This window comes from Ips typographus, linkage group LG8 (genome assembly GCF_016097725.1).
Source record: "Ips typographus isolate SLU linkage group LG8, UJ_Ityp_2.0, whole genome shotgun sequence".
Taxonomy (NCBI): Eukaryota; Metazoa; Arthropoda; class Insecta; order Coleoptera; family Curculionidae; genus Ips; species Ips typographus.
This window is the reverse complement of record NC_138429.1, coordinates 7,793,123-7,805,658: the sequence shown is the minus strand read 5'-3', so window position 1 is coordinate 7,805,658 and position 12,536 is coordinate 7,793,123. Positions and strand designations below refer to the sequence as shown.

The following is a 12,536-nucleotide window of genomic DNA, read 5'->3' as shown; positions in this document are numbered from 1 at the left end:
TTGTTTAAAAATTAATTTTGCAAGTAATCTAGTCGATGTATTCAAGAAAGCATTTTGGAACATCGCAGCAAAATGTTCGTGTGATTATTTATGTTTTTTAGGTTTGTTATGTAAATTTCAGTTTTCAAGTTTCAAATGTCAAAATATAAAAAATGCGTTGTTGATCAAGTTTTTAAGACTCACTTAAAAATAAGAAAATACGAAAATTGTCTATAATCATATTATTAAGTCAATGTTTTAGGTATGAAATGTCAATTTGATCAAATTATCACATTTCAAGATAATTTTCCAGTTCTATGTGTCAAAACATAAAAAAAGGACTTGTTGATTGAATTTTCAAGTCAGTTCTCCATCTTGAAACATGAAAAAATAAAAATTGTCTATTTTGTTATTATTATTAGAAACCTTATCTGTAAAGTCATCCAGGACATTCAAAATATACATTTTTGCTTTAAGTTAAGCTTGATTTCCGTCAAAATTCTTAGTGCTCGTTTTTGGTAGACCAGTATTTTATTTATTCAAAATTAGTATCTGTAGTCTGTCCAAATATGTAAATAAGATTCTAGAATTCTTTATTTAGCTTTTTAGAGTAGGAAAGAGTTATCAACATTTATCTTATACAGGTTTATTGAAAGAGTCGTATGTATTGAAAAGGCATTTTTGTAAAATATCCGAACATTTTGGACTGTAAATCTAAAGACTGTGAAGGGAAAAATTTCTGTTACAAGAAAAATTGTGTCGTCGGCATAGTTGCCTTGCATTAGTGTTGATTTCTTCTGGAACCATCCATTCAAAAACACAATAAATCCGGTTCTGGCTTATTAATAATACAAAATACTTCATTTTGTTACAATGTCTCAAAACCTAATCGTAAATTAAATAGCATTGAAATACATTATGTAGACGACCATGTTGATAACATATTATTTCGTATCAATTGCGACTATGAATCTTAAATTCGTGTTTACGTACATTATTATTTTATTGCATCACCTGATAAGAACTCTTAATAATCCGATAAGACAATGCATCTTAATTTTTTTTCCTTGAAACCTGCTGCCAAAATATGAGATAATAAGTAACAATTTTATCGGTTCACTTATGTTGTTTACGACTTGCACACATTGTCTGGGTTTATTTTTATGTATTACACAGACAGATTAGAACAAAGTATTGTGAAAATGCTTGGATGTAGTAATTTATACACTAACAAATACATAAAAGTCAACGTTAGGACCGTGTCGTGACCTGTAAGAAGGACGTAAAAGGGCGAGGTTCTCCTTCGGTTATTTATGGGAGGTTAAAGGAAACACACCTGCATAAATTAGCAGTATGTTTATCAGAAAAGCTATTTCCAGATAATAGTGTTTTTGCTATGATTCTCAATTCTGCCGCATGATAAATTAGGTTTCAGCTTATTACTTTCAGGAAAAAAAATATAGCAGAGAAACTAACATTATAAATGTTTTATTATTATAATGTGCTTTCAGTCTTAAAAAACAAACGTACAGCTATTAATTAATTGTAGATTGTGCGTAATTAAATCAAATTACAATAAGTATACAGGATATCTAAAATTCAGACCCAAAAATTCATATTTGTGACGTTGCCAAAATCAATTTGGTTATGTAATTTGGTAAGCATTTTCAGAAGCAGAATTTACCTGGATGTGTAGGTCACACTAATTTGCAGAGAAAGAATGTTTTTGCCCGGTTATAGATGTAGATAATTAATCTCATCCGTTGTCTATAGGAACAGCAAAAAAACTTGTTGTAGTCAACGTACTGGTACGATCATAATCTAAATCTATAACCACCAAGCTGTAAATTTTAGATACCAGAATTGAAGCAGAACTCAAAAGTGTCATTAATCCGGTCCTGCTTCCCAACTATTACAAACAAAAACTAATGAATCTTAGAGGAACCATTATGCGCGGTCAGGTTCACCAACGACTCTCGGGTTCTCAAGTTCAACAAAGTTATTCACATTCGCACACCAATCAAATTTCTCGGTCATGACGTAACGTTGTTCTGTGGTAACCGAAACGACTTCCTCAACCTGATATTCGGTTGTTTATTATTACATCCTTCTGTGTTCCTCTATGATGTTGGTTGTTTACAAATTTGAGTTGGTTTGATCAATTTTCAATACATGCTTTGTTCATCAAAATGATTCAGGAGGAACTGATGATCTTGTAGAACTTTGTACTAAACTAATATTATCAATTACAAATTAACAAATACAAAACGTGTTTTCAATTATTGTTGATTTTGAATTAGCTACCAAACTTGAGGTGATGTAACTAATTAGCAATAACATTTAAATGTCACACAAGATTAGTAAATGCTGCACTACAATGTTTGCTGTTTACTACAAAACCATGTGAAAGTTTTAGTTATTTACACAGATCGCATTAACTTGGGGAATTTTAATATCCGGAATGACGAATATTTGCTTTGAAATCACCTACATTTATTGGTCTAAGGCTGTAAATGCATTTTGGTCGTAAATATTTAAACAAACGTAACTGGATGGAGCCAGACGGTTTTTTGTTGGTTGCGAGAATTGATTAACAACTGCAAACATGCTGATCTGATGTAATGATGATGCATTCAATGTCATTTACGTAAATAAGGTCAAAAGTGTTGCCAAAAATTTGAGCGCAACCAAGGTCTCGGCTTTGTTTGTTAACCGCATGCATACTTAACAGGAAGTTTAATTTGTCAGTATTGTTTTCAGCAAACTCAATATTGACTGTAATAATGAATCAAACTTATTTGAGTGATTTGACCAGAAAAGATTTTAAAACAAAAATCAGTTTTTGTACTTAATTACTACTTATTAATTACCCCAAATTTATCGGAATGACACAGTTTCCTTACAGTTTACTAAACTAGGTTATTATTGTTATTTCAGATAAAGTATATCATCCAACTTTGAAAGAAATGTCTTGACTAATAAAATCGACGTTTTTCTTAAATTATTTATGTTTTTCTTGAATCAAAAAAATCTGAGAAAGGGCAAAATTAGTTGATTGAATTGAATTACGAGATGATTTCACTGAAGATGAAAACTTCTAAATAACTTTTCTAGATCATGGAATAGAGAACCAATCTGACTAAATGCTGCAAATTCTTTGTCGATGATATTTGTAGATATCTGGGTAGTTTGTACAGATTTAAAATGGATTTTTGTGACAAAATTATTTGACTATTGAGTTACTAGATTATTTTACTGAAGAAAACTCCAAAATGTTTTTTCTGGATTATGGAAAACTTGGAACAGCTGAAGGACTTGAAGAACAAATGCTGCAAATTCTCTGTCGATGAAATAGGCTTAATATGGATTTTTCTGACAAAATTAGTTGATTATTGTATTACAAGATGATTTCACTGAATATGAAAACTCCAAAACGACTTTTCTGGACTATGAAGAACTTGGAACAGCTGACTTGTAGAACAAATCTGCTTAAGTGCTGCTGTAAATTCTCTGTCGATGATATTATTGAAGATATCTGGTGGATTTCAACATGCTTCAAGTATGAAATAATGAACTGATGCTAAACAAGTCATTTATCCGCTAAAATTTTGTTTTTAGAAATTTTGTTTTTCCTACCTGTTTTTGTCTATTAAATTTGTTTAGAAGAAAGTGAAGGCTTTTATCTTCTTCTCGCTCTTTCTCGATTTCTCTCATCACTTTTCTAGCTCTGCAGAGAAAACCATCAGTTGCAACAAAACTATTTAACTTTTGGCAACTTACTAGCAACTTTTAAGTGTATAATTTCCACATTTATAATAAGCTGACATAAAAACATAATAACTAAGGATTAAGAGAAGATTCCCTGCAGGCGTGACAGTAACACCCTTCTTCAGGAAAATTTTGCAGGGAATTTCCATGCAAAGGGTACACTCCAATTTATCCCTTCCGTAGATAATGCTTTCCCTACGACCTCCAAAGTCACAATCTCGAGGGTAAACCGAATTAAAATACTCATTGTGTACTGTGTGTGTATTCTGCAGAGTGTTATGTCAGCGGAATTTAGATGGGAATCTCTGCAAAAAAGCGTCATTGCCGTCATTGTTTCAAAGAATTAAATTCAGGGTAAATAACTTTAGCTTATTCAACACACCTGATTTGAATTTTCTGGTAGATAATTTTTTACAAGGATTTTGTGGGTGGAAAAAATGCAAGTATTGGCAACACCGCAAACAACTATAACCTTGTAAAATGTTTAAATGCGGCGTACGACGCGCGTTCGTGCACCAAGACTTACGTAACCCAAAATAGTTCTCTATGCGAATTTTTGGGGCCCCCTCGTCCCTTGCCGCTGATTTTTGGCAATAAACTGCGGCAGCATTAGAATTGTTTGCAACGTTGCCAAGTGGGTGCAAAAATCGACAATTTAGATGTCAATCATTTGTCAAGTACTGAAGAAAAGGTCAAATTACCCAAAATGTGTAAAGCAATTTCTAAAGAATGTTGTAGGATTTTTTAAAGTTATAAAAAAATGAAACAAATTATGCAAAATTATTAACAACAGTTCATGTTTTTTGCAAAAAAAATAATTAGTAAACTAGCTACATATACACAGTTTCAAAATATCTTAATAACAGAGTAATTAAAATATAAAAAAAAAACTTGTATAAATCGAATATGAACAGATGGGTTAAATCAAATATAAGTCATATGAAGCTTCCATAGATACCTGCTATTAATCCGCATAATTATCCGCACTATGTGATGATGGTTTTCCACACGTGTCTGCTATCTAAATTGGCAAAACATGGAATATAACAAAGTTGCAAATGCATATAATCTATAAATACATAGAACTTCAAACCAGATCAACGTATGACCGGAATTAACGTCATTGCAACCTGACTTAAATGATCAACACGTGTACCATCGAATGTGCAACAATGTAGTTTTTACGATAAAAAATTTAGGCAAAAACAAATTAAGTAGTGTATTTACTTTGAAAATGTTTGCTTTTCTATTAAGTGCAACGTAAAAGTGATAACATCGTGCAAACTGCAATGTCAGAGATTAGTGGTGGCGTGTGGGACGTCGATAACATTGTAGTTACATTGTAACCAATTTCTATTTGTGATTTATGACTGTTTGCCAAAGTGCATCATCAGGACAAATGACAAAAGTGTGGATACCTACCCAGTGACTCAAATATTTCATGTTTGATTGCTAAATTGACGTTGTTGAATTATATTAACGACAAATCAACGTTACCTAATAACCTTAATTTATAATTTGTTTGTCAATAACAAAATTTCTTAACACAGTTACTCATATGTCGAATTTCTACGTAACTGCAACGTTTCTTAATCAAAGTTGAATCAACGTTACACATTTACCGTTTTTATAACACATTTATGTTAAACTGAAACTCAAAGTTGATTAGGATGTTATTTTTAAATTTTGACGTTTTTGTACTAAACCTGTCAATCAAGTTAAGTGTACAGTGTGTCTTGAAATGAAGGAACTAACCTATATTCTAACAGAGAGTTTTATTGCTGTTTGGGTTGTCTGCAGCGTGAAAAATAAAATTATACAGTGTGTCCCAAATTGGTTCTACATGTATTGGGATCTCTGTAACCGTAAGAGCTACAGAGTCGGTTAAATGGAGAAAGTTTTAACGAATTTTATGGGAAACTTATTTCCGGTTTCCAAATTAAATTATCTTTCTCCGTTTTCCGGAAAATTGGGAAAACGTCAGCGGCTGCATTTTAAATACTCTTTAACAAAGCCAAAGAGAGTTTTGAAACTAAGACATTATTAAGGCACTTTCTTACGTAGAACACGATGACGTAATTAGAAAAAATCTATCGTCATGTAAATTCTTATAGCCGCCTTCAAAATGGCTTACAAAGTTATCATCCATATCTCGGAAACCAATGACGATAGATATTTCTACGTAAAAAAGTGCCTTAATAATGTCTTAGTTTCAAAACTCTCTTTGGCTTTGTTAAAGAGTGTTTAAAATGCAGCCTCTGACGTTTTCCCAATTTTCCGAAAGACGTAGATAGATAACTTAATTTGGAAACCGGAAATAAGTTTCACATAAAATTCTCTAAAATTTTCCCCGTTTAACCGGCTCTGTAGCTCTTACCGTTTTCGGGATCCCAATACATGCATCACCAATTTGGACCACATGTCTACCGGTTGGTCTAAAAAATGAACCAAAAGCTTAGAATGTGCTTAGCTCAGAATTCGACCCTGAAGAATAATAGAAGTCAGAAGACATTACAATTACAGGAGTTATTAATTGAAGTAAATATCAACAGATTTTAATGTTGAATTTTTCAAATATTTTTAGAGTAGTCAAAATCAGTCACGTGACTTTTAAAATATAGCTTAATCGTTGAAAAACTTGGTAAATTAATTTTAGACAGTTTGTAAAAGTTGAATGGTACGTGAAGATGATAATCCAATTTCTGAGTTTGCAACACTGCAAAGAGCCCAGGTGACATCTGTCAAAAACAGTCACGTGACTTTCAAAACGTAAATTTAGACAGTAGTACAGACTTTCATAAAAAATAGTGTTTACTTAGTATAGAGTGTCGTAAAGGGGGTGTCGTCGTTTTTAGGGTTGTCTAGGCTCAAAATTTTGCAATTTTTTTTTGGGACACCTTGTAAAATTACTGAACATTCATTAATCCCAAATATACAATATTAACGTAAAACTGATCTCTGTCTGGTATCTCGCCGTTATAAACTGATGCACGTCTCTGGCGTCGGTTACTTGTTTAAATAACGTTCACTATCGGCTAGATAAAAAAAAATTGGTCGATAAATTTGGCAACGGTGGGGCCAAAACATTTGGCGATTCGAATTTTTTCCTGGTTGCCAGAATTAGGCGGCCTGCAAAAATACACACAAGTGCAATTTGTGCGTGCTTTAACTATTGTTATAGTTTGAACAGTACTTTAGATCGTTTTTTTTTTTAATCAAAAAATTGTTTAATAATGCAATCGGTTGAGAAAAAACTGTCATCCATCAAGAAAATTGTCTTGTGAATGTGATTTGGATTAACTTTAAAATTATCAAAAAAATTGAGGTGAGTTCCAAGGACCACATCCTACTGAGTTGGTAACCTACAATGGAAATGCGTGGTAAGTGGCCCTGATGTTTGAACTATTGCCTAAATTTGATAATCTAGGGCCGGCGTTTTTATTTTATTTCCCTGAAAATTGATTAAGAAATTACATTTTGATAACTGACTGCGTCAAATTATCAGTTGTACATTTTAAAGTATTGTAATCAAAAAATATGCAGGTTAATAGGTTAATTTTATAATAATTATTTTAGTAGATAAGGAAAGTTGAATATTTTTTCTACTACTCACTCCACTTAACCACTATAGCATAACCATTTTACTATTATAATACAGTGGTTTCCAGTTATCACACTCGGGTGATAGTGATGAGTCAAAATTCAAAATTGTTGCTTGTATAGTTTAGTTTTTCCTTAAAAAGCGGTTATGTTAGCGATAGCGCTGCTATGTCGGAAATCATAAAAGTACTGGAACTTCCAAAAAAAATTTAGATAACTGGACGAATATTTAAGACTCATATTTGTGGAATTTATTTTATCAAAATTTATATTTGATTTTATCAAGTTTGGATTATCCAACAAATTCTAAGAAACCGTTCATTACTTGGTACTACCTACTTTACTTGATGTACCAGAAGTAAAATGTTAAACAAAAAACTTAAACTAGACCCATTTAGGGCTGGGTGAGACCCTATGGGGAAAAAAGAGTTTAAAATTTGTACACCATCCATCACATTTTAAACTCTTTTTTCCCCATAGGGTCTCACCCAGCCCTAAATGGGTCTAGTTTAAGTTTTTTGTTTTAATTTTTAATTTAATGTGCTAGAGTTAGTTTTTTCTCCATAATGAGCTTTGTTCGCCTATTGAACTATGTTAAATTCACTAATTCGGTTTAACATGGGTTTCTCTGTCTCTTCCCTTGTAAAAAGACAGTAGTCACATTGATCGACTGATTTGAGCTCGTGAAGATGGTCATTTATGTGACCGAAACTTGTTGAGCAGACCTTACCATCTAAGGTCATAATAAAGTATTGTGGAGAAGACTGTTTGTCATTCAAACTCTTCAAAACTCTCTTGGACTTCATCTGATCGTCTTCAAACTGATTCCTTTCGTAAATATATTACATTTTTTCTCGAAAACATTTTAGGTCATTTAAAACTGACCTCTGTTGCTCTTCATGTTACCGAGATATTGAATTTCAAAAAGTAGTAAAAAAAGACCCCTAATACTCCCTCATTCTTTCAATTTTTTTGAAAAATTGTAAAAAGTTTTTTTGTACTTATTTCTTCTTCCAAAATTGCACTTTTTTGTTTCGTTCGTTTTTGAATGATTGTAACTTTTTTATTTGAACTCTTATAGATTTCATTAAAACGCCATTAAAAAATAGATAAAAAATACTACAAAATGAGCCAAAACTGACCTTTTTAGCTCTTCACGTTACCGAGATATTGAAGTTTATACACAGGGAGACGTAAATCAAATATTAAAAACGAAATTTTTGGATAGTTTAACGTAAATACCTATATGATTTTTAAGGTTCTTTGGTATAAATATGTTCTTTGCTGTGCACTGGAACCTTTACGAAGCAAAAAAAAATTTTTCCTAAAATGTCATTTTTTCAAATTTCCAAAAGTCGTTATTTCACCTAATTTTAACGGTTTTAGAAGAAGCGGCTGGAAGAAACAGGTTTCGTCTCATGTAGTAAAAAGTTTCTATAAAGCAAGTCATTGCAGTTGGCGGTTACGTCATCGTGGGTGATAAAATTGAAATAACCGACATTGACAATTTTAAACTGTAGCATATTATGTAGCAAAATTTTCGTTTCCTTCAGCTTCAGATATTTTTAATGTGACAACAATGACAAGTGACAGCAAATGCATATTTTTCAATTAACAGTCTGCCAGTTAATGCAGGATTTAAAAGAAAGTTTAGATTAGGTTAGGCTAGGTTACATTTGCGTAACCCTCAGGTACGTGAGCAGCTAGTGATTGGTCAAAATTGGTGGTGGTTTTTTTGACCAATCACAAACTTATACTTTACGCAAATTCCGCACATGTAGACTTTAGCAATCACTTTTATAACATATTAACAAACATGTGACACTTCATTGAAATCATGACATCATTTGCCTGAAATAATCCATGTGAATTGAGATGTGCATAGTACACGTAATAAGGAAATAAGATAACGAAGAATAGACTTGCTCATTTTCATTGAAGGTTATCTATATCAATGAGTAATTAGTTTTCCAAGTTGAAAAAGCGATATGCAGTTTAGCATTTTTGGTCGATCACGTTTTGTGGAATTAATGCGCGCGTTGGCGTACTGCATCAAGGACCATCGTTCAAAACAAGATCGTTTAAAGTTATTCGTAGAACGACGATATATACTAAACACAAAGGTGTTTGTCATTATCTAACTTAACGTTTTAACGTGCGTAAAAATCACGTCATCCTGTAATGCGTTCTCAAGGATAATGATCACCAAAAAAAGTTGAGTTATGCCACAACCTTGATGGAACAACAACTGTCTGCTGCATTTATCTCTGTTACCTTTAAAATAAAAGTAACGTGCTTCCTGATTGTTTATTTGACCGTTAAATTTTGCTTTTGCGTAACGGATTTGAAAAGTTTATAGTAATGTTTAGAGAACAAATGGTACCGATAAATCACCCAACAAATATCCATAGTTCGTAAAAGAAAGGAACTAAAACAAAACATACATAATATATTAATAAAAATTAACATACATATTAATTTCAATAACTTGATTTGAAAGCTCCCAGAAAGTCAGTTGGCAGTACAACTCCTTTACATGAAATGTAATAATTTAGTATAATGCAAAGTAATTTTTAAATTATAGGTCATGTTACTCTCCAATTTTTTATCCTGAAATTTACCAAACCCTTAATTTGTTTTGCTAATTAATAATAATAATAATCCAGAATTTGAAGACCCTTTTTACTTTATTTTCTAGAATTGCTACAAGCTAAAAATGGTTTTAAAAATGAATTTGAATTTCAATAAGGCTTTATTGCAAATTTTGTTGAATACAAAATGTACACATATTTTGCAGTCTAACTTCAAAAGGTCTGTTTGCCAAGTACTACAAAAATTCTCCGTCGTTATTTGTTCTAGATCCTCAACTGATTACAAAAGCAATTAAAAATACCTGTAACATAAACGTTTGAGTATATTGCAAGTAGTTATAAATCTTGGAAAAAAAAAATACCTGCCTAGAAACACGTAAATTAATCGATCAGTATTGTTCAAGCCGATATGAGACAAAAGAATATTTAATATAAGTTTATTAGACGACCTTACACATTTAGACAATTCAAAAACAAAAAAAAATCAATTAACACAGTACACGTGTTGAAATGTTCGTTTTTGCATGAAATTGCGTTTCGATTGTTTTACACCATTCAATTACATCACAGATAAACATTTTACCAAGGAAATATTAACTGGAGTTCTCAAGATAAAAATTTGGGTTTTCCTTTGAAATCAAACAAACTGCAATTGCTGGGAACAGGTTTGTGTGTGTAATATTATGATTATGACAAATTGTAAGTTGAAATGTTTCTAACCAAACAATCATTTTTCACGCAGATTACGTTTTGACCAGGAACCATTATTGAACGTTTTAGAGTGGTGCTAATTTTAAACACCGGGCTACTAATAAAACGCAATAACATTATGCAATCACGACAGAGGTTAATGGTATTTTCAATGCCAAACCTCCTACTCTGCAGCCTGCAAATTTTACTTACAAATTGGTACGGTTCGTTGAACACCTCTCCTATAATTATATGAGATTCATACAGTCACCTCAACGAATTTAGAAGAATATTTTTCGGTTCCGCGACGCAATACAATTTTTATGCTTTTATACGCACAACGAACAAAAGTTTTACTCTATTGTACACATTTTTTTATTATTATTGAATCAATTTGACACTATTAAATTGTCATTAATAGGTCCACTGAATAGAACTTGAAAGAGTAGAAAATGTGTGTTGAATTTAAAGTCAGTGCTGTTAAGTGCAAAGTTCCTCAACAACTTTAGTACAACATGAATTTTTTTGTCTATGCTCTTCAAATACGCAACTTACAAGGTTCAAAGAGGACAAGAAGACTGCTATAGCCACTTTTCTATATAGAGAGGAATCTTTAACCATGTCTCACGACAAAGGACAAAGCATGGAATCCTCATCTTCGTTCCGAATACTGCCTGAATATGATGACTTAAGTTTTAGTAATTCTCTTTCTTTCTGGTGGTCTTCTGCCATAAACTTTCCCTTGCAGAACGTACTTTAAAAGGTGATATTTGCTTTCGTTCCTCTTCATTCTCTTCATCATTGGAGAGTTTAAGTTCTTCTTCATTCTCTCCATCATTGGGCATCCCATTGGTCCTCCCATGATATTCTCGGCATCCTCCTGTAAAGCTACATTTCGATGGCTTCGAGTTTTCTTGGTGTTGCCTCTGTGAAGGACTCATCGTCAAGAAGCCTGAGGAATTCCAAATGTACTCCATCCGACTCTAGAGTCTTTCCTTCCATTAGAGCATGCTTTAACTTCCGCAATGCAACTCAGATCCGGACTCAGTCTGAATGGGATGTGGGTCTCCGCTCTCATCAAAAAAACAACTGTGCTATATACTTTTTCCAAGTTTCTCTAATATAATCTGTATCCACAATCAGCTCTTCTGCATTATTTACAAGTTTTCCGGCATTTTTATTTTTATAGGTTTCCTGTAACTTTGCTATGTACATTGAACTCATGGTTTTGTATGTTGAGAAACTGTCCTTTTGCTTTCTCCGTTCTTCCATGAGTAGTAGTATCTTTGCCATCAGTTGTGGTTTGACTTGGTTATTCAAGTTGTAAAAAATCATCACATAACTGGTGAAAGATTTTGGCAACTTGATTGAAAGAGCTGAAAATGGAGTTATCATAAAAGCAGTGGGCATACTTGAAGAGCAGATCCAATCTTCTTCTCCTCCCGTATTTATCCACTCCTGGTAGGCCTCTTCCAAATCCTTCCACGCCTTTCTATTTCTAGCAGTCCGGATCCAATTCCTTCCTGCAACATTCTGGATATCGTCTCTGGGGCCTACCAATGCTACGTTTGGTATCTCTTGGGCGCCAAAGTAGTATCCTATGTGCCCACCTGTGGTCGTCCTGCCTTGCCACATGACCAGCCCATCTTCATTTCAGTTGTGCCATAAGCCTTAGAATATCTGTCACTTTAGTTCTTCTTCGAATTTCCCTTAATTCTATCCCTTAGAGTGATTCCCATCATAGTCCTCTCCATTACTCGTTGGGTAGTTTGCAGTATATTGGCAAATTTGCAGATTCAATAGTATATTATTAACCAAGGTTTTGACAGAAGCTTTGATTGACCGTATGTCAAGTTTAAATCCCGAGGAGTGAACCGACAAGGGATTTAAGACATAAGATCAATAAAA

The 12,536-nt window shown here is 32.8% G+C and overlaps 1 protein-coding gene and 1 long non-coding RNA gene across 4 annotated transcripts in view; one reads left to right on the top strand and one right to left on the bottom strand.

The window, feature by feature from the left end:
- Positions 1-3,745: 3,745 nt before the first annotated feature.
- On the bottom strand, positions 3,746-4,841 carry LOC145732556 (uncharacterized). Its single transcript, XR_014179031.1, has 2 exons — positions 4,706-4,841; positions 3,746-4,052 (listed from the first exon to the last, which is right to left on the bottom strand). It is a non-coding gene; the product is annotated as an uncharacterized LOC145732556 (long non-coding RNA).
- A 1,975-nt stretch (positions 4,842-6,816) lies between these two features.
- The window catches only part of chinmo (Chronologically inappropriate morphogenesis), a 32,225-nt gene continuing 26,505 nt past the window's right edge, over positions 6,817-12,536 (top strand). The window contains exon 1 of one of the 3 annotated variants that reach the window (XM_081984886.1): positions 6,817-7,072. Coding sequence is in view for 2 of the 3 variants with exons in the window: in XM_081984883.1 (XP_081841009.1) it covers positions 7,115-7,127 (13 nt within the window). In the remaining variant the exon portion in view is untranslated. Of the gene's footprint in view, positions 7,128-12,536 lie in introns of all 3 variants that reach the window. The other 2 variants (XM_081984883.1, XM_081984887.1) reach the window with 2 other exon arrangements.